The sequence below is a fragment of the Rana temporaria genome, chromosome 7 (assembly GCF_905171775.1).
Source record: "Rana temporaria chromosome 7, aRanTem1.1, whole genome shotgun sequence".
Classification (NCBI taxonomy): Eukaryota; Metazoa; Chordata; class Amphibia; order Anura; family Ranidae; genus Rana; species Rana temporaria.
Genome location: NC_053495.1, coordinates 44331416 through 44352829, shown reverse-complemented (window position 1 = coordinate 44352829; position 21414 = coordinate 44331416). Strand labels below are relative to the sequence as shown.

General features: G+C 43.8%; 2 protein-coding genes and 1 long non-coding RNA gene across 9 annotated transcripts in view; 2 read left to right on the top strand and 1 right to left on the bottom strand.

Moving 5' to 3' along the window:
• WNK2 (WNK lysine deficient protein kinase 2) overlaps positions 1–21414 on the bottom strand; it is a 312062-nt gene that overhangs the window by 204467 nt on the left and 86181 nt on the right. The gene's annotated exons all lie outside the window — the stretch shown is intronic.
• LOC120945264 lies at positions 1096–7399 on the top strand. The gene is made up of 3 exons (XR_005750549.1): positions 1096–1348; positions 1575–1821; positions 7276–7399. It is a non-coding gene; the product is annotated as an uncharacterized LOC120945264 (long non-coding RNA).
• On the top strand, positions 1828–7770 carry LOC120945262. Its single transcript, XM_040359300.1, has 2 exons — positions 1828–7399; positions 7626–7770. The coding sequence occupies exon 1, from the start codon at positions 2309–2311 to the stop codon at positions 5726–5728; it is 3420 nt and encodes a 1139-aa protein (XP_040215234.1). The 5' UTR covers positions 1828–2308; the 3' UTR covers positions 5729–7399; positions 7626–7770.

Here is a 21414-nt window from a genome sequence, read left to right as displayed (position 1 = left end):
TTATAGCTTAGGGAGAAAGAGTCATCTAAATGCCAGCTTTGTAATATGTCCTTCCTCTCAATACTATGCCATAAACGGGGCAGCCATTAATGCATTTTAGCCTCAGCCATAAAACATTTCTGTCTTATCAGAAAACCAAGCATAACTTGAGAGCCACTTTTTAAAACATCCTTGAAAATAGCCATGTCTCTGCTGCATAATTGCACCAGTTGTCTGCCTAAAAGATTGTGCAGGCTAACAAAAATATAAATGTTTGTACTTATCGTAAAATCATTCCTTAAAGCGGAGGTTCCATTCCAAAAGCTGCTGACTTTTAAAAAGGGCACTTACCTGTCCTAGCCGCCAGCAATGTCGGCCCCCGCTGAGGCCGATCATCCATCCTGGCAGCTCCAATCGCCACAATCCACAGTAAGGGAAACAGGCAGTGAAGCCGTACGGCTTCACTGCCCGTTTCCTACTGCGCATGCGCGAGCGGCGCTTTGTGAATGGGTCGGCTGCTTTCTGGGACACACACAGTTCCCAGAATGCAGCGCGCCCCATTCACAAGAAGACACCGAGTGTAGGAGGAGGAAGAGAATCCACCGCGGAGGATGAAGAGGCAGATTCGGCACTTCCGCATAGCAACAGCTATTTAGGGTAAGTAAAAAAATAAAAAAAATAAATTCCATTTTTTTTTTTTTTAGATTTTTGGTAAAAACATTTTTTTCAGGTGGAAACTCCACTTTAAGTCCATTGTGCGGCAAAGGAATTCAGAAATTTTGAAACAAATCAAAATTTACTGCCGCATACAGGAGGTTTGGACACTGGCAAGCAGAAAAATGTTGATCAGCCCCTGCATAACCCCACCCATATTAAACATTCCGAGTTTGTGAAGAAGAAATACCCAAGTTCCCTAAAGCATTGTTTCTCAACCACTGGGCCGTGGTCTTCCTCCTGGGCATCCAGCGAGTTGGAAATTCGCTTTCTTCTCAGTGTCTCCCAGCTCCCAAAAAGTCCCCCCAACCTTTCATACTGAACGGCAGTGCCCCTCAGCCCCCCCAACATCCCACAGTGCCCTCCAGCTCTCAACAGCACCCCTGTCAGAAACCATGTGTAACTGTCCGCTTATCATTGTGGATCTTGTTCAGCACTTACTGCTGAGTGGAACCTTTCTGCCTCCCTTTGGTTCCCTGGGGAATGTTTTGATCAGCAGGATTACAAGACCACTCCTTCTTCCTGTCTTAGAAAGAAAGCCTTTTCCTGTATCTCAGATGCCACATGTTAGCTGTCTGCATAGGATTTCATGGAAGATGTCTGCAGAAAATCCCTAAAGCTTAAAGTTTGTACCCCCCTTGGCAAGTGGATCGAGGTATGCAGAAAAGTGTGCATTGTTATAAAGGTGTATATGTTCTAGAGATAAACCCTGTTCATGCTGTTTGGTTTTAAATACGCTATATGATCCAAGACACTTTGCATGTAACCATGTTTCTTTGAATGTTCAATGTAATTAGACGTGTGTGCAGACAACTGTAATTAACCCTGTAACCCCCTTTTTGGTGACAACTGTAAATAAGTGTGTTGTATGTCATTTACAGTTTTCACGGTGCTATGGTGCTATGGTGCTATGGTGCTTACGATATTCATATTTACGGTGCTCAAGGAGATAAAGAAAATAATATTCAACCCTGCTGCGCACCTTTGTCGCGAAATAATAAAACTACTGCACCCGTCAGAAGCTCTCCTCTTGTTATTTATTCGATGCCAAAGGGGCCGTAACAGTGAAAACTCGTCGCTGCGGTGGAGACTCGACATCACCAGCTGCGTCGCTGTCTTCATCGAACTGTGAGTAAAGGCTTCCCAACGCCTCGCAAGACACGTGCGGACGCCATCTTGGCAACAGAGACTTGGCTAAAAAAGTAAACGTGTCACGTGGACTTTTAAATATAGCGGACTCTTTATATGTGATCCGGAAGCCGCCCTTAACTACTATGCGAGCCAAATAGTTAATATTTTGCTAAACCAGTGATCAAGTTATTATATTCGTGTTTAGAGGCCTAGTGTCAGATTTAAAGCAACGCTATCTTCCAAGTTCCTAATCCACTAAACTGCAGTTATTTACGTAAAGGGTTAATTGTCTGGTTAGAAAGTGTCAGCAGTATATTCGTTTAAAACATTTTGTAGTACTGTATGCATTGTTTGCTAATCTTTAGTTACAAGTGTGAACACCTGTTATCTGTCGTAGCCCTTAGTAGCAAGTTTGAGCCAACACTCATTCAAGTTAGGTTTCAGGCACACTCACACTTGAAAGGCAAAGGCACACTAGAACAAAATGTTGTCACCTGCTGAAGAAACAGACAAACCCACAGAGTCACAACAGGTACGATCCAGCTCTAGAGAGCGAAGCCTAACAGAAAAGGGCAAAGAAATGCACGAAGAAACAGTTAAGAAAAATGAAAAGGCATTCAACAAGGTGTGCAACTCTTGGAAGGAGCTAGCAAAGGAATGTAGGACAAAGTTAAAAGGTTTCTGCTCAACTGAAGACTTTAATACAAGATTGAAAGAGATTAAAGCCAAAGAAGCGTTAGTGCACCAACAGTATGAGTCCATGTGCCGAAATAATTCCACTACCCCGTACGTTGTTAAGAAAATGGATGCATGCACCGCGTTAACGGCTGAAATCTGCAACCTCATCAGCAAGCGGCTAGAGAATGTAGATGAAATCTTTAACGATCAACTTGAGAAGGAAAGGGTGAGGATGGTGCTTAATAAAGAAGAGCATGAGTCAGTCTTTGGAAACTCAGAAACAGAAACTGTCCTCTCAGAGTCATTACCAGACTCCAACGCAAGCTCAAGAGCCACTTCCAGATCTAGCAAACGCGCTGACGCAGAAGCAGATCTTGCAGCCAAAATAGAACAGGCAAAGGCGACGCAACAGATGCGCGAGGAGCAAGCTAAGCTGAACAAACTAGAGGCAGAAATTAAACTGAAGTTGGATGAGGAAAAGACAAGACTACAACAGCTACAAGCAGAAAATGAAGTCAAGGTAGCTGCAGCAAGAGTGAAAGCCTACAACGCTTATGATAGTCTTGAAATTTACGAACAGGAGACAGACCACAATGTGCAATACCTCTGCCAAAATAATGAACCACGAAACTCATTGAATCCAAAGGCTGTGCCATTTCAACCTTCAAATACACCACTTGGGGTGCCAAGACCAAATGAAGAAGTTAGTCTAACCCCAGGACTTGCAAGTCTGCTTATCTCCAACCGTCTCCCTATACCTGAACCAACTGTATTCACAGGTGATCCTTTGAAGTTCATAGATTGGAAGATATCCTTTATGGCGCTGATTGATCAGAAACCACTCCCTGTGTGCGAAAAAATGCTGTACTTGAAGAGGTATCTCGGTGGTGAAGCTCGTAAGGCAGTGGAAGGGTTCTTCTATCGAAATTCAGAAGATGCCTATCTAGGTGCTTGGGGAATCCTACAGGACAGGTATGGAGGTCCATTCATAGTGCAAAGAGCCTTCAGAGAAAGGTTGGCTAAATGGCCAAAGATATCAGCAAATGACCCTGTAGCATTAAGAGAGTTTGCAGATTTCCTTCAAGGTTGTGTGGAGGCCATTCCTCATGTTAAAGGCCTAGCTATTCTAAATGATTGTGAAGAAAACCACAAGCTTCTCAAGAAACTGCCTGAATGGATCGTGCGCAGATGGAGTCGCATCGCCGTGGACGAGCTGGACAAGTCCCAAGAATACCCAACCTTTGCTCGTTTCACAGAGTTCCTGCAAAGGGAAGCTAAGATTGCATGCAACCCCATTGCCTCTCCTTTTCTCCTCAGTACCAAGACTACAGATGAGAGAATTCCCAAGAGAGCCAAGGCGCTCAACACAAGCACTCAAATGAAGCCCTCTACCTTCAACGTTCCAAATATCTCAGCTTCAAGACCGAAACCACCTTGCCTAGTCTGCAAAGACGAAACACACGGTGTCGCTAAATGTCTGACTTTTGCGGCAAAGACCATCGATGAAAAGAGGGCCTTTATTCACGAAAACCATCTCTGTTTTGGTTGCTTAAGAAAGGGCCACACTACAAAAGACTGCAAAGGAAGACACACGTGTAGCATATGCAGTCGACGTCATCCAACCTGTTTGCACATACAGAGAGACACTGAGCCTGTCAAGGCATCAAACGATGATTCAGTAGGCATGAGAAATAAGGCAAACGACAACGTTCCCAAAGTTATGTCCCATACTTTGACAAGACATACGTCTGCCACATCCTGCATTGTTCCAGTTCTGTTGTCAGCTACTACGGAGCCTCAGAGGGAAATCCTCACTTATGCCTTACTTGACACACAGAGTGATTCAACCTTTATTCTGGCAGACCTGGTATCGAAGTTAAGTGTGAGCACCAAGCCATTACAGCTAAGGCTCAGCACAATGACAGCGGTTGACACAGTTATTTCAAGCCAAATTGCTCACGGTCTGCAAGTGCGTGGCTTCAACTCCGAAGTTCAAGTCCAACTCCGTCAAGCCTATACAAGAGATTTCATTCCAGTAGATAAGTCTCACATCCCCACTAAGGAGACTGCACTCCAGTGGTCACACCTCAAACACTTGGCAAACAAGTTACAGCCACTTCAAGATTGCGAAGTAGGACTACTGATCGGTTATGACTGCCCATCAGCACTGGCTCCCTTGGAGGTTGTTATCGGCTCCGAAAATGAACCCTTCGCTCAAAAAACTATGCTCGGCTGGAGCATTGTAGGATCAGCAAATCCACATCTTGATAGACCGGGTAGCCAGAGCTTCGTACACAGAGTCGCAGTGAAAGAAATGCCAATGCCGCCGGTCGCTGATGTGTTAAAGGCTTTAGAAATGGACTTCATTGAAAGAAATTATGAAGATAAGTACGTGTCTCAAGATGATGTTCGCTTCGTGCAGTTTCTCTCGGAAACTATAATGAAAAGGAAAGATGGACACTACGAGATGCCGTTACCCTTCAAAGACAACAGTCAACTGGCACTACCAAACAATAAGAGGCTGGCCCTTATTCGACTTCATCATCTAAAGAAAAGATTAAAGGGAAATAGACAGTACCATGAACACTACACTGCATTCATGGAAGAAACAATCAGAAAAGGTGATGCAGAACCAGCCCCTTCATTATCAGAGGAAGAGACAGTGTGGTACATCCCACATCACGGGGTTTATCACCCCAAGAAGCCAGACAAGTTAAGAGTTGTCTTTGATTGTTCAGCAAAGTTCAAAGGCATCTCCCTAAACGATACCTTGCTGACAGGTCCCGACCTGATAAACTCTCTAGTGGGAGTCCTCTGTCGCTTCAGGAAGGAAGCAGTTGCTGTGATATGCGACATTGAAAAGATGTTCCATCAGTTCTATATCCCCTCAGAAATGCGCAATTACTTAAGGTTCCTTTGGTGGGAGAACGGTCAGTTGGAAACAGAACCGAAAGAATACAGAATGGCAGTTCACCTTTTCGGTGCCAGCTCCTCTCCAGGATGTGCCAATTTCGGCCTTAAGTATCTTGCACGACAACACAAGTCAGAACATCCCTCAGCATCAGCCTTCATCGAGAAGAACTTTTATGTCGACGACGGCCTAACTAGCGTTCCAACAGTCAGCGAAGCTTCGAATCTAATCCTCGAAACTCAAGGATTATGTAAAATGCCGGCCTACGACTGCATAAGTTCAACTCTAATAAAAGGGACGTCCTGTCCTGTATAGCTCCGTCAGAAAGAGCAACAACTAGTGTACCTGTCAAACTTAGCCCAGACTCAACAACAGAAGGACAAGTACTTGGCATTCAGTGGTCAATTGAAAATGACACCTTCAGTTTCAGTGCTGACATAAAGCATCAACCCTCAACTCGTCGTGGTATCCTGTCAGTCGTAGCCTCCCTTTATGATCCTCTAGGCTTCATAGCCCCCTTCATACTGAGTGGCAAGTGCATTCTCCAAGAGCTTTGCCGCAGAGGCATCAGTTGGGATGAAGCACTTCCTGAGAGCTTATGTCCACGGTGGGAGGCTTGGAAGAGTAGTCTGCAAGCTTTAAGGGAAATCAAGATACCCAGATGTTACCATCCCCCAGACTTTGGTAACAGAATGAAAGTGGAACTACACCACTTTTCCGATGCCAGCAACATAGGATATGGTGCCTGTTCGTACCTTAGGTACAAAAATGACAGAGATCAAGTCCATTGCAGCTTCGTAATGGCCAAGGCAAGAGTTGCACCAACGAAGATTGTGAGCATCCCAAGGCTTGAACTCTCAGCTGCCGTCACTGCAGCAAGGTTGAGTGTCATGTTGAAGGCAGAACTTGAAATAGAAGTTGACAAAGAGTTCTTCTGGACAGACTCCCAAGTAGTCTTAGCCTATATCAATAACGAAGCAAGAAGGTTTCACGTGTTTGTAGCCAATCGTGTTCAACTCATAAGAGAGATTACAGATCCAACCCAGTGGCATTATGTGGATACGACCCAAAACCCAGCCGACCATGCATCCAGGGGTCTACATGTAGCGGATATATCCACCTCAAGTTGGTTATCTGGGCCTAGTTTCCTTTGGAGATCTGAAGTGCACGCATCTTCAAGCTCTTCAGCAGAACTAATTGTAGACGATCCTAAAGTCAAACCCATTACAACCCTTGCATCACAAGCCAATGAACAATTCTGGAGTCGGTGGAAAAGAGAATACCTCATGAGTGTTTCCACAAGACAGAAATGGCACACACCTCGACGTAACCTCAAAGTAAATGACATTGTCATAATCAAAGATGATATGTCTCCCAGATGCCAGTGGCAACTAGGACGTGTAATTGAAACTACAATAGAAAAGGATGATCTAGTTCGTCGAGTCAAGGTGTTAGTAGGTGACAGAAGATTGCAAGATAAGAAGGACTATGTATCAAAACCTTCAATTATTGAACGTCCTATTCAAAAGCTAGTAGTCCTCATAGAAAGCAAATAAGTTCAGTTTTAGTGATACACTAGCATACCACCACACAAGACAGTAGCCAGTTACAGAGGTACCTATAAGCTAAATTGTGTATGATGTACCATGTTTTATAGCGGCCAAGGTTATGTTCTGTAAATTATGTATGACTTTTAGGTTATGTTCATCATAACATAATTTGGTGGGAGTGTAACTGTCCGCTTATCATTGTGGATCTTGTTCAGCACTTACTGCTGAGTGGAACCTTTCTGCCTCCCTTTGGTTCCCTGGGGAATGTTTTGATCAGCAGGATTACAAGACCACTCCTTCTTCCTGTCTTAGAAAGAAAGCCTTTTCCTGTATCTCAGATGCCACATGTTAGCTGTCTGCATAGGATTTCATGGAAGATGTCTGCAGAAAATCCCTAAAGCTTAAAGTTTGTACCCCCCTTGGCAAGTGGATCGAGGTATGCAGAAAAGTGTGCATTGTTATAAAGGTGTATATGTTCTAGAGATAAACCCTGTTCATGCTGTTTGGTTTTAAATACGCTATATGATCCAAGACACTTTGCATGTAACCATGTTTCTTTGAATGTTCAATGTAATTAGATGTGTGTGCAGACAACTGTAATTAACCCTGTAACCCCCTTTTTGGTGACAACTGTAAATAAGTGTGTTGTATGTCATTTACAGTTTTCACGGTGCTATGGTGCTATGGTGCTATGGTGCTATGGTGCTTACGATATTCATATTTACGGTGCTCAAGGAGATAAAGAAAATAATATTCAACCCTGCTGCGCACCTTTGTCGCGAAATAATAAAACTACTGCACCCGTCAGAAGCTCTCCTCTTGTTATTTATTCGATGCCAAAGGGGCCGTAACACCATGAATCAGACCGAGACAGAAGTACAGTTGAGAGCCGGTTCACACTGGGGCGACTTGCGATCCGACTTCATGTCGCCTCAAGTCGTCCCAAGTCGTGCTGTAGAGAAAAACAATGGAAGTGAATGGGAGCAGTGTTAATACACACGACTCAAGGCGATCCGACTTCAGAAAAGGTTCCTGTACAACTTCAATACGACTTGTAGGCGATTTGTACCCATTGATTTCAATGGAAGTCGCCTCAGAAGTCAGATCACTGTCTTAACTGAAGCTACTTTCCAGGAAGATAACATACATTTCTCAGGCAAACCTCTCCCTCCCCCTCCCTCTCCCAGAGCTGATGGTTGTTTTATTGGCCACTGGAATGTCTCCTGTCCTGGAGACGACTTAAAGTCGTGTTGTAAATCTCCCCAGATCGCCCTGTGGTTCATGCTCAAGTCGTGTTGGAGTTGCTTCTGAAAGTCGTGCTGGAAGTCGTGTCGCCCTAGTGTGAACCGACTCTAAATCACATCTAGTCGGCCAAGCCAAGCCGACTAGATGTCAAGCCAAGCCAAGCCAATGTCTAAGAGCCAGCGATATAGGTAGTAGTACAGCAAGCAGGATCTGTAGCCAGAGGGAACGTCAGTCAAGCAGGTCTTCAACAGGAACGCAGGAGAAAGTCTCTTGTGATGTTAACACAGGCGAAGGCAAAGCGCAAAATTAACTGGAAGGCTTTAAGTAGGCAGAGCTGACGAGCGGGATCATCAACAGGTGGATCACTGTGGAGAGAGATGGGCGCTGGCAATTAGCTGACAGCCGAGCTGCCAGCACAGAGAAGGAAGGGCTGAGCCCAGCCCTGACAACACCTTAGCTTACTGCAGAGCCCCCAACCTCTGTGTCCCACACTGCCCCCAGCACCTGTAGCAACCCCATGTCTCCTGGAGAGACCCTCTGCCCCCTCCAGAGACTCCATCCACCAGTTTCCCCCAGCCCCTATCAGAAACCTTATTCCCTACAGGGATGCCAAGTCTGCTGCAGAGTTCCTCAACCTAAATTGAACTCAGTCCCATCCAGACCATTCTAGCATTTGAATACATATGTTGCATTCCCATACTTTTATTGTGGGCGTTTAAACTTTTACTGCTGGGGTATTAAATGTTTTTAAACCATTTACTGGGCCTTGGCCTCATGGAGAACTACTGCCTTACAGGACAGGGCAACTGTTAGGGACCCACAGATCTGTAAGATCCTCATACCAGGATCAGAATCTCATCGAAGTGAGTGATTCTTTGGAAGGACAGGGTCCACTTTAGCAGAAGGTGTGAGCTAAACCAACTACCAACAGATGGAGAACTATCCAAATGGGTAGAACAGACCAACAACAAGCATGGTCAACAAAATGAAACAGAGTTCCTGGCCTTAAAATTGGTCCCCGAGGAAAATGGACAACATGTCCACTAGGTAAGACCTGCCAGGCAGAACTTGAAAGGACCCAACCCTTGAACTTCCAATCTCAGGCATCAGGAAAATTAAAGCTCCATGAAGAAGTAGGAGTGTCTAGGACAGCCAAGCAATCTAGCATAACAATAGGGTGGCAAGACAACCACCCCATACTGGTTCAGAAGAGAAATACTGTAGATCGGTCCATGAGGATATCCAGTTGTGTCACTAAAACCCCCATATCTCCCCCGTAGAGCCTGCCCAAATCAGGACATGGGATTACAAGTCCTCTGTCCCACACCAATCGCGTGAACGTCCACAACCGTGGAACAAGGATTGACTGTGTCAAGGGCCAATTCCAAAGAGATGTCCCTCAAAAAGAAAACCAATCGGCTGTTTTTTGGATGTCTCATCAGCATCCCACCCATAAACTTTGCCAGCTGGCTGATCCACCAAATGCAGGATGATGCACCCAGCATCATCTGTATTCACGTCAACTGCAGGAGACTGCGGTGACCCAAAAACAACCTCTCTCAACTGTTGACATTCTGAATCTAAAAATCACCAATACCAGGAGTAGCAGACCTGGTTTGACTCTTGGTCATTCTCTCTCTCTCTCTTCTGCAATAAAACAAACTTATTTGCCCATCTGCAAGGTTCATTCAAATGTACACTGCATGTGCAATGCCCACAGATTTATTGTAGTCCAAGGTCTACAACCCCAATTCCAAAAAAGTTGGGACACTGAAAAATCTACATTGAAATGGAATGCAATGATTTGCAAATCTCATAAACCCATATTTGTTGTCACAATAGAAAATATAAAACACATTTGTTTAAACTGAAAAAAATGTACCATTACATGAAAAAAGGTTATTTTAAAATTGATGGCAGCAACACGCTCCAAAAAAGTTGGGACAAGGCAACAAAAAGCTGGCAAAGCAAGTCCTACTAAAAAGAAAGAACTGGAAGAACATTTTGCAACTAGATTAATTCGCAACAGGTCAATAACATGACTGGGTATGAAAAAGAGCATCTCAGAGAGAGAGAGAGAGAGAGAGAGAGAGAGAGAGAGAGAGAGAGAGAGAGAAAGTGTGTGTGTGTCTCAGAAGTAAAGATGGGCAGAGGTTTACCAATCAAAAAAGCTGCATCAAAATCTTTTACAATTTCAGAATAATGTTCCTTAATTGCAGACTTTAAATCTATCATCTATAGTACATAATATCACCAAAAGATTCAGAGTCTGGTGAAATCTCTGTGCACAAAAGACAAGGCCAAAAACTTGATATTGGATGCCCTCAGGTGACAATGCATTAAAAAACAGGCATGATTCTGGCATGGGCTTAGGAATACTTCCAAAAATCACTGTGAACACAGCTGGCTGTGCCATCCAAAAATGCATGGTAAAGCAGCGTCTGAACATGATCCAGAATTTTGTATTCTCTGGGCCAAAGCCCATTTAAAATATCTATTGCAAACTAGAAAACGGCTCTGTGGTCAGACGAAATCAAAATTTGAGATAATTTTTGGAAACTTTGGGCATTAAGAGGAGAGGGACCTTCAGGTTATCAGCAATCAGTTCAAATGCCTGCATCTGTGAAGATATGGGGGTGCATTAGTGTTTATGGAATGGACAGCTTGCACATGTGGAAAGGCACCACCAATGCTAAAAAGATATATGCAGGTTTTAGAGTAGTATATGCTCAGGCAAGCATGGGATAACATTCCTCTTCCGAAACTCCAGCAACTGGTCGCCTCAGTTCCCAGGCATTTACAGAATGATGTTAAAAAAAGGAGGGCTGCTACACCATGGTAAACATGGCCCAAGCCCAACGTTACTCTGAAATTGTTCTACCATGTTTAGATGTAGCATTTCATAGATTGGTGAACCTCTGCCCATATTTACTTCTTAGACACCAACTCTAAAAAAAGGTAAATGCAATGCTTACCTGGTCAATGCAATATCAAGTTGAATTTCAACACCATAAGACCGTGTTTCAACCCTAGCTTGCTTAAATATGATCATGCTGTATCCTCCAATGAATGATGGGATACATTTTATTTGAATTTGTAAAGGGTGAGAACACCTGAGTTTTTACAGCCTGTGCCTTCCTGCCTCAGGCACCCACCACACCCTTCTTGACCACGATAGAGTCACGAAAAGTAAAAACCCTGAGGCTGGGTTCACACTTGTCCGACAAACGGTCCTACATTGGGAGCCTCATGTAGCATGACGTGTGAAAATCAATGTTTCCCTATGAGAGCGCTCTTAACTGGTCCTACACAAGTCGGTCCGACTTTGAAAATGCTCCCTGTACTACTTTTGGTCCTACATTGATCCTACTTCAACCCATTGAATATCATTGAAGTCGGACCAAAGTAGTATCCTGTTCATGAAAGTAGGATGGATGTAGGACCAATGTAGGATAAATGTAGGACCAATGTAGCAGAGCAAAGTAGGATGAAAGTAGTGTAGTAGTGTGAACCCAGCCTGAAGGTGGTTTAAACTCTTAGCCATTCTGTTAACTATGAAATAGGTTTTGGCTGAAGCTGGGTTTTATTACAAGATCATGCTTTTTAACTTGTGCAACATGGAATGTGTGTCTTGAAAAAGGGCTGAAACATGTAGAGCACATATGACCAAGCATGCAACACGCGGCACACTGTGGAAGTCAGCTTGTGCTCTACTGGAAGAGTAAGGGTTCCTCTGGTCTCCCTGGGTTTGATGCTGGGTTTGACAAATTTGCTTGGAATCTAGGAGCCAGCTAAAAAAAGTTAGGAGCCAAAAAAGATACACACCGTCCCACCAAGCTCGCGCGCAGAAGTGAACGCATACCTGAGTAGCGCCCGCATATGTAAACGGTATTCAAACCACACATGTGCGGTATCGCCGTGATTGGTAGAGCGAGAGCAATAATTCTATCCATAGACCTCCTCTAACTCAAAACATGCAACCTGTAGAATTTTTTAAACGTCGCCTATGGAGATTTTAAAACGAAAAAAGGTTGTCGCCATTCCACGAGCAGACGCAATTTTGAAGAGTAACATGTTTGGTATCAATTTACTCTGCCTAACATTATCTTTCACAATATAGGAAAAAAAATATTTTTTAATTAAAAAAAAAAGTATATTTTTTCCCCAAAAAAGTGCGCTTGTAAGACCGCTGCGCAAATACGGTGTGTCAGAAAGTATTGCAACGCCATATTATTATCTATGGTGTTAGAATAAAAAATATATATAATATATATAATATATATAATATTTGGGGGTTCTATTTAGAGGGAAGGAGATGGCAGTGAAAAAAACACATTAGAACTGCTGTTTTGCTACTTTTAATGTAATGTAATGTAACCTGTAATGCCAACGGCCACCACAAGATGGCGCCAGATCACAGAAGGAAGCTGAAGCCTGCAGAAGGCCGCAAAGTCGCGGCCTCAATTACCGGCCGGCCCGCGGTGGCCGGCCGGTAATTTTAGTTATACTTAGTTATACTTTCATTTTTGGCTGACCCTATATAAAGCAGTGTTTAGCCACTGGCAACTGAAAAGACATGGACACATCCAGCCCCGCCTAACTGTAGGGGGGCGGGGCTGGAGGTGTGACATCAATGATAGTCTTTCCCTATATCAGGGAACAGACGATCAATGACAGCGCCACAGTGAAGAACGGGGAAGCTGTGTTTACACACAGCTCTCCCCGTTCTTCAGCTCTGGTGACCGATGGCGAGACTCTGGCGGCGATCGGGTCCGCGGGTCCTGCGGTCACGGAGCTTCGGACCGGGCCCGCGACCCACGGCTGGGCACTTAAAGAGGATGTACAGGTACGTGCTTGTGCCCAGCCGTGCCATTCTGCCAACGTATATGTGCAGGAGGCGGTCCTTAAGTGGTTAAGCTTTTTTCTTTTTTTTTTTAAAGCCTTTCAATTGCAAATACCTTTGCCATGCTTTGTACCAAAATAGAAAAAAAGCCTTGTTTGTCTAGGAGAAAAAAAAAAAAAACGCACCACGATGTATTACTTTATGATCTTAAAATTATGACAAATATATCTCTGAATAAAAAACAGGCCCACAGTGAAAATGCAAAAATTGCTGTGGCCTTTAGAAGTATATAAACACAAGATTTTAAGTGGTTAAAGTGTGCCTTCCACAAAGCAGAAGTTACCTTCATTGAAGACTGCATAAGAAATCATATCTATTGATAGAATTTCACTTTTTCTGTAAAGCTGGTTCCTTCTTTCATCTTCTAAACCTCTTTACTGGGATACTGGAGCCACCCATCACAATAAAAGATTGGATGAGTGGGAATGGTGGTCAAGCTCAACTTTCACAGGAAAAATGAGAATTGCTCATAGCTTCAGCTGCCTTCATTTTGGAATCTATTCTCTTTAAAAGGCAACCTTTATTATGCTCCTGTAGCACTACCCCTGAAGGAGCTGCTGGTTTGTTTGGGCGGCATCTTACCTCTAATGCTTCGCCGTCTAGGGTATCAGATGAGAGTTGAGAAAAACTTCAATGTCCACATTTTAGGCTTCTTTTTTTCTTTGCTTTATTTACCCAACGTGGTAAAAGAAATAAAAGTAGTACGGTAGTTGAAGTGGTGGAAGGGTAATAGGTAATAGGTTCAGGTGTATAACTTCTATTCGGAAACACTCCTGCTTCCAGCAACATAGCTTTCGTTGCCACTCCAGCCAGAGTGGGTACTGCGCACCTGGATAGGCCTCTCTCACTAGCCTAGCAGCCAAGATGTCGCACGGAAACTTGGTAAAGTCTCTGCCACAGACCTTCCCAAAGACGGAGATATATTCGGTTTAGAATCCTCTCAGCACAGGATTAAGCACCTGGATCTCTCTTGAATACATTTTTGCGAACTCAGAACTGACAGGCGACCATCACTCAGCCTTTCAGTAGTAGTGCGTCCTTCGATGAAGTTCAAGGCCTCTCCTGAGATACCAGCCTCCTGCTCGGTGCTCTCCAAGACAGGTTCTTCATCGGGTGGCTTCCTCCCTCAGGACAGACAGCACAGGACCACTCTGCAAGCGTAGACCCAGTCTGACTACCAGGCCTACTTAGTAGATTACAACCCCGGACCAACGTGGTCCAGGAGCCAGGAACACTTGAACACGCACCCCCGGCCAGGTGGGCCACACACAGGGGGTGGTGGGACGACAGACCAGGATCGGCGACGTCCCTGAACTAATGACGTCTGTCCCTTAAGTACTCCTCCCCAGCATGCACAGCGGGACGATCAACTCCCTCTGATTGGCTGCTGATGGGGAACACCCAAAACACCTTGACCTGACTGCTGTCACCCTCGGCCTGGAGTGAGAACGACACCCCAGACAACAATAGTGGTCACTCACAGTACAGCCATGGCTGGAACAGATGTCCAAATTTAGTGAAAAATCATACAGTCTGAGTCAACCAACTCTCAGAATACCCTCTAAATTTAAAGCAGCATCAGCTAGAAAGCAGCAGGCCGCTACACTCCATTTCCAGGTTTTGTGACAGATTTCCTTTAATTATTATGCCGCGTACACACGACCGTTTTTTGGGTTGTAAAAAATGAAGTTTTTAAGGGTCTAGAAAAAAAACGAAGTTCAACCCGATCATTAAAACGGCCTTGCCTACACACAACGTTGCTCTAGCAAAGCGCGGTGAAGTATAACACGTACGACGGCACTATAAAGGGGAAGTTCCATGCGGATGGCGCCACCCTCTGGGCTGCTTTTGCCGATTTCGTGTTAGTAAAAGACGATTCGTGCTTTTCAGTCTGTTACAGCGTGATGAATGTGCCTACTCCATTACGAAAGCTAGTTTTACCAAAACAAGCGCTCCCATCTCATAACTTGCTTCTGAGCATGCACGTTTTTTTCACGTCGTTAAAGCCCACACACGACCATTTTTTACGATGAAAAACAATTGACAACGTTAAAAACGATGTGAAAAATTAGAGCATGTTCGAAATTTTTAATGGCCAATTTTTACATTGTGAAAAATGCTCTGGAGCCCACACACGATCGTTTTTAATGACATTAAAAAAAAAACTTTTTTACAACCCAAAAAAACGGTCGTGTGTACGCGGCATTACTCCCGCTTATTCACATTTTTCCTATAGAAAGAGCACAATCAGCACCTGCATGCACAGAGATTTACTAAAGGTAAACCTTTATTGTGCATTTTTTATCATATGCTCAATTTCCTAGGTTTACTTCAAATCATTACCATTTCTCCTTTAGAAAAAAGAAAATAATTAGTGCCTGCATGCATAGAAATTTTCCAACAATCAAAAACCTCTGGAGGCAATAATGGTTAGAATTAAGCCGTTATTACAAGTGCATTACAGACTTACCTATACAATTTAGGAGCTCAATAGTATACTTAGAAGTAAAGCATAAAAGGCAATAAAGCTTGACTCTCCGCCTCACTTCTGTTAGAGGATAACAAAGCAAATCAGCACCCCAAATCTGCATATCAGGTCCGACTCAAAATACTGAAGCAAGATCATCATGACAGCCAGGGACTAGACTTTTCAGAGGCATTCTGACAATGGCAGTCTAAGTACTTTTCTTTCCACTGCTTTCCTTTAGAGAGCAGCACAATCTAGTGGAAAGTCAAGCATTAAATGTGGCTCCTACATAGTTACAATACAACCTGTATAGAATAAAAGCAGTATTTTATTTCCTTTGTCTACTGTTAGAACTTTTGGTAGCCTTGTCACAGAAATGGTGTAATTAACAAGCGCAAAGAGTATTCCATTGTTTAACTTTCTCAATTTTTTTTTGTATTACTACATTTCAAGGCTTGAAATGCAAAATTCAAAAAAGGGTTTCTGTGCAAGAGGACCCTGCTCGGATTTTCCGATAATGCAGTTTCAAACAGAATCACACCATCTGCTTCATCCCTATGAATGGCCTCAATATACCTGCAGGCCCTAGATACAGCCAAGGTGGTCAATTTATTGCCCCATCTTGTGAGGTGTTAGATTTTTTTGAAGTTTTCTTATTGTCCAAGTCTTTTCAATCATTGCCTTTGCAAGACGTAGACACTTCCTACTGAACAGGATGACATCACAATAGAATGGCACTTGTCTTGAAGCCCCATGGCATCGCTGGATTAGAGGTCACTCCACACAGGGACCAGTGGCAGTGAGGGACCTGGATGAGGCACTTAGCCACTTGACCTCTGGAAAATGTACCCTCCATGATCAGGCCGTTTTCTTTCTATACGGCACTGCATTACTTTAACTGATAATTGCACGGTCATGCAATGCTGTACATATATGAAATGTATAATTTTTCCCCCCACAAAAAAGAGGTGGTATTGGATCACCACTGGGTTTATCTTTTGCGCTAGAAACCAAAAAAAACACTGACAATTTAGAAAAAATTATATATATGGTTGTACTTTCTTCTATAAAATATAAAAAAAAAAAAAAAAAAAAAAATCTTCATTTAATGCCGGTTCACACAGGGGCAACTTACAGCGCGACTCTGCAAAGCGACTTCAGGATGACTTGGAGCAACTTACAACGCGACTTGGGCTGCATTCACACCTGAGCGTAGCGTTTTTGGTCGTTTTTTTCTGTGTTTTGTCACGCGTATTCGGGCGTTTGCATACAGTGTTGTTCGACGTTTTTGAACTTCGTCGTTTTTTTATTTTAGCCAATAGGAAAAATGATTATCTCATCATTTGTTGCTGTTTGTAGATTTTTTTTATCTTCTTCCTGGGTGAATGTTCTATTTCACAGAACAGATTAAATCGACAAAACGCCCGTAGAAACGCTCGTTGTCGCTCTAGACGCTTGAATCGAGCGTTTCCATGGGAATACAAATGTTCAAAAACGCCCAAATCAGCCCGATTCACGCTCAGAACTTGTTTGAGCTTCAGGCGTTCGGCTTCAGGCGTTTTGGAGTGGAGATGTGAACCATCTCCATTGAGAATAATGTATTTTTTCCCCTCTAGCGTTTTATAGCTTCAGGCTACAAAAGGCTCAGGTGTGAATGCAGCCTTAAAGGACTTTGGCTGTGGCCAATCACAGAATAATCAGCTCTGTGGGAGGGAGGGGTTTGCCTGAGTAAACCATTTTATTTTCCTGTAAAGTTGCTTCAGTTAAGATGGTGATCCAACTTTGGAGGCAACTTCCATTGAAATCTATGGGTACAAATTGCCTAGAAGTCGCCTTGAAGTAGTACAGGAACCTTTTCTGAAGTCGAAGCGACTTCAGTAGTGTACATTAAGACAGCTCTTATTGACCAACATAGGATTACTGATGTCAAGCGACTTGGGGTGACTTGAGGTCGGATCCCAAGTCGCTGAAGTGTGAATCGGCACTTAGCCCACAACATATTTTTGGTAAAAATAAAAATCCCAATAAGTGTATATTGATTGGTTTGTGCAAAAGTTATAGCGTCTACAAACCATGACAGAAATATAATATAGTACAATATATTTTCATACTAGTAAAGACGTCGATCAGCAGCAGCGGGAGTGCGATATTGCGGCAGACAATCGAACACGGAAATTTTTTGAAAACCAGTGACAATACAGTGATCAGTGCTAAAAAAGATGCACTGTACTAATGACACTGGCTGGGAAGGGGTTAAATATCTAGGACGATAAAAAAGGGTTAAATGTGTGCCCAACGTGTGTCCCATCTTGTACCAGAAACATCATTTTGGCATGGTAAAGAAACAAACCCAAAAAAAGTGGAACGTCTGCTTATCTGTCTCCTCCCCCCTCCTGTGCCACATTTGACAGCTTTTAGGGGGGGGGGGGGGGTGACCTGTTTGACCTGTTTGAAACCTCTGCTTTAACCTTGTGACAATTTCTACAGGATTACTTCCTTCAGTTCTGGGACACATTCACCTGCTGTATCACACATGTCAACAGATCCTGTGTTTCGTCAGATATGGTGACACGTCAGAATTGGTAACGGAAGTGACGTTCCGTCGCCGCCATCTTGCTATAACCCGCACTCCTCCACAGTAAGGATACACAGAGAAGAAGGAAAGCAGACATCTTGTTACACCCATTGGACTTTTGCATTACACTTGTATTTAACAGTAAAGTGAATTTATATACTGAAATCCAGTACTTAGAACTCCGTCTGACTATTATGATGTTGAATTTTAAAAGCAGAGGCAAGCCTGCTCATCTCACAGGTTTGCTAATCTGACAGAAGTTCGTTGCTTTTAAAAATCAACATCTAACCAGTCACACTAAGTTCGAAGTACTGTATATCACTATATAAACTCACTTTCCTGTTAAAAATAAGTGTAAAATGCAAAAGTCCGGTGGGTGCAACAAGATGTCAGCTTTCCCCCTTCTCAGTGCATCCTTACTATGGAGAAGTGCGGGGTGTGGCAAGATGGCGGTGACGGAACATCACTTCCGTTTCCAATTCTGACATAACACCTGCCTTCTGAACTACAGAGGTGCCGAGAGGAGGAGTCAGAACAGGAATCATTGCTTGCAGGCAAGGTACCATGGGATATGTAGTCCTTAGAAACTGAAGTGAACAGCAGAGGAGAAGCTTCAAAGCATGCAGGGAATCCAGGAAATAGTGGAAAGAGATGACCAGCAGACAGGCAGTTTTTACAACGCGAAAAGAGATTTTTTTTCCCTACCGCATATAGTCATACGACGGCCGCAGGAACCCTTTGTTCCTCCGGGCCACCGTCATATGACATATTTTACTTGCCGATCCTCTAGTGGGTGCGCGCACCCCCGCCGCGTCACTCTGCACCCGATGCGCGCCGGGCACCCGCGATTGCCCGTGAACACAGCAGGACGTGGATCTGTGTGTGTACAGATCCACGTCCTGTCAGAGGCAAGAAGACCGATGGTGTGTTCCTTCTACAGAGGTCTCCTCTCCTTGTGAGTCTCCTCCCCCTACAGTTAGAATCACTCCCTAGGATACACATTTAACCCCTTTCTCGCCCCCTAGTGTTAACCCCTTCCCTGCCAGTCACATTTACACAGTAATCAGTGCATTTTTATAGCTCTGATCGCTATATAGATGTGAATGGCCCCAAAATTGTGTCAAAAGTGTCCGCCGTAATATTGCAGTCACGAGAAAAATTGCAGATCGCCGTCATTACTAGTAATAAATAAATTATAAAAATGCCATAAATGTATCCCCTATTTTGTAGACACTATGGGCCAGATCCACATAGCGGATCGTAATTTTATTCCGGCGTAGCGTATCGTAGTAACGCTACGCCGCCGCAACTTTGAGAGCCAAGTGCTGTATTCACAAAGCACTTGCCTCTAAAGTTACGGCGGCGTGGCGTAAATCTGCCAGCGTAAGGGAGCGGAATTCAAATGTTAAAGATGTGGGCGTGTTTTATGTTAATTTTACTTGACCCGACGTAAATTAAGTTTTTTTTTTAATGGCGCATGCGCCGTCCGTGGGGGTATCCCAGTGCGCATGCTTGAAATTAACCCACAACAAGCCAATGCTTACGACGTGAACGTCATTCTACACAAAGCCCTATTCGCGAACGACTTACGCAAACGACGTAACATTTTCAAAATTCGACGTGGGAACGACGTCCATACTTAACATAGGATACGCCTCGAAAAAAGCCTTATGGAAACTACGTAAAAAAATCCGCCGGCCGGACGTACGTTCGTGGATCGCCGTATCTAGCTAATTTGCATACTCGACGCGGAAATCGACGGAAACGCCACCTAGCGGCCAGCGTTAATACGCACCTTAGATCCGACGGCGTACTAAGATGTACGCCAGTCGGATCTAGCCCAGCTTCAGGCGTATCTTGTTTTGTGGATACAAAACAAAGATACGCCGGAGCAAAATAGAAGTTACGCCAGCGTAACTTCTTTGTGGATCTGGCCCTATAAATTTTGCGCAAACCAATCAATATACGCTTATTGCAATTTTTTTACCAAAAATATGAAGAATACATATCTGTCTAAACTGAGGAAAAAGTAATTTTTTTATGGGATATTTATTATATATCAAAATTTCATATGGGTACAGCACTGCATGACAGTGCAATTGTCATTCAAAGTGTAACATTGCTGAAAGCTGAAAATTGGTCTGGGCAGGAAGGGGGTGAAAATGGCCTGTATTGAAATGGTTAAATTGGTGTTCCGAGCATAATTTTTATTTTTTATTTTTTTTTCAAGCTAAAAAACCACATTAGATAGTTCCTAAAACATATTACTAGCTCCCCAATCACGGTCGTATCCATCATATGTGTGGGCATGTGAAGCCCAGTTCCCTTTTCTTCCTGGTTTTCAGGTAGAGGTGCATGCTGGGAAATCTTTAGGCACAGTAATGCCCAGAGACTCCTGGGAAATGAGTGTCATAGTTTCCCACGAGCCAATGGGGTCTTAGGACAGGAAGTTGAACCACCTAGGACCAAGAACTAGTCAGATTACGAAACAGCGAGATTTTTTTTTTTTTTACATTAAAGGCAAACTGTTAATAGAAAGTTCATTTTTAGGGTGGAACTCCGCTTTAAGTAAGCTTATATTGGATTGTTAAAACCACCCATTATTTGTATTGCTGTTACAGTGCTGATGTTATAAAATGAAAGTGTATGCTGTGATCATTGATTTCCTTTAACCACTTAAGGACCGCCTCCTGCACATATACGTCGGCAGAAAGGCACGGCTGGGCACATCCACGTACAGGTACGTCCTGTACTAGTACCCAGCCGTGGGTCGCGGGCGCGCTCCCGCGACCCGGTCCAAAGCCCCGGGACCGTGGGACTCGCGCACCCGATCGCCGCTGGAGTCCTGCGATCGGTCCCCGGAGCTGAAGAACGGGGAGAGCCGTGTGTAAAACACGGCTTCCCCGTTCTTCACTGTGGCGGCAGCATCGATCGTGTCATCCCTTTTATAGGGGGACACAATCGATGACGTCACACCTACAGCCACACCCCCCTACAGTTGTAAACACACTTCAGGTCACACATAACCCCATCAGCGCCCCCTGTGGTTAACTCCCAAACTGCAACTGTCATTTTCACAATAAACAATGCATTTTTTGCTGTGAAAATGACAATGGTCCAAAAAATGTGTCAAAATTGTCCGAAGTGTCCGCCATAATGTCGCAGTCACGAAAAAAAAAAAAATCGCTGATCGCCGCCATTAGTAGTAAAATATTTTTTTATAAAAATGCAATAAAACTATCCCCTATTTTGTAAACGCTA

Excerpts from the sequence above, each read along its gene's own strand:
- LOC120945262 (XM_040359300.1), top strand. The coding sequence starts at position 2,309 with ATGTTGTCACCTGCTGAAGAAACAGACAAACCCACAGAGTCACAACAG.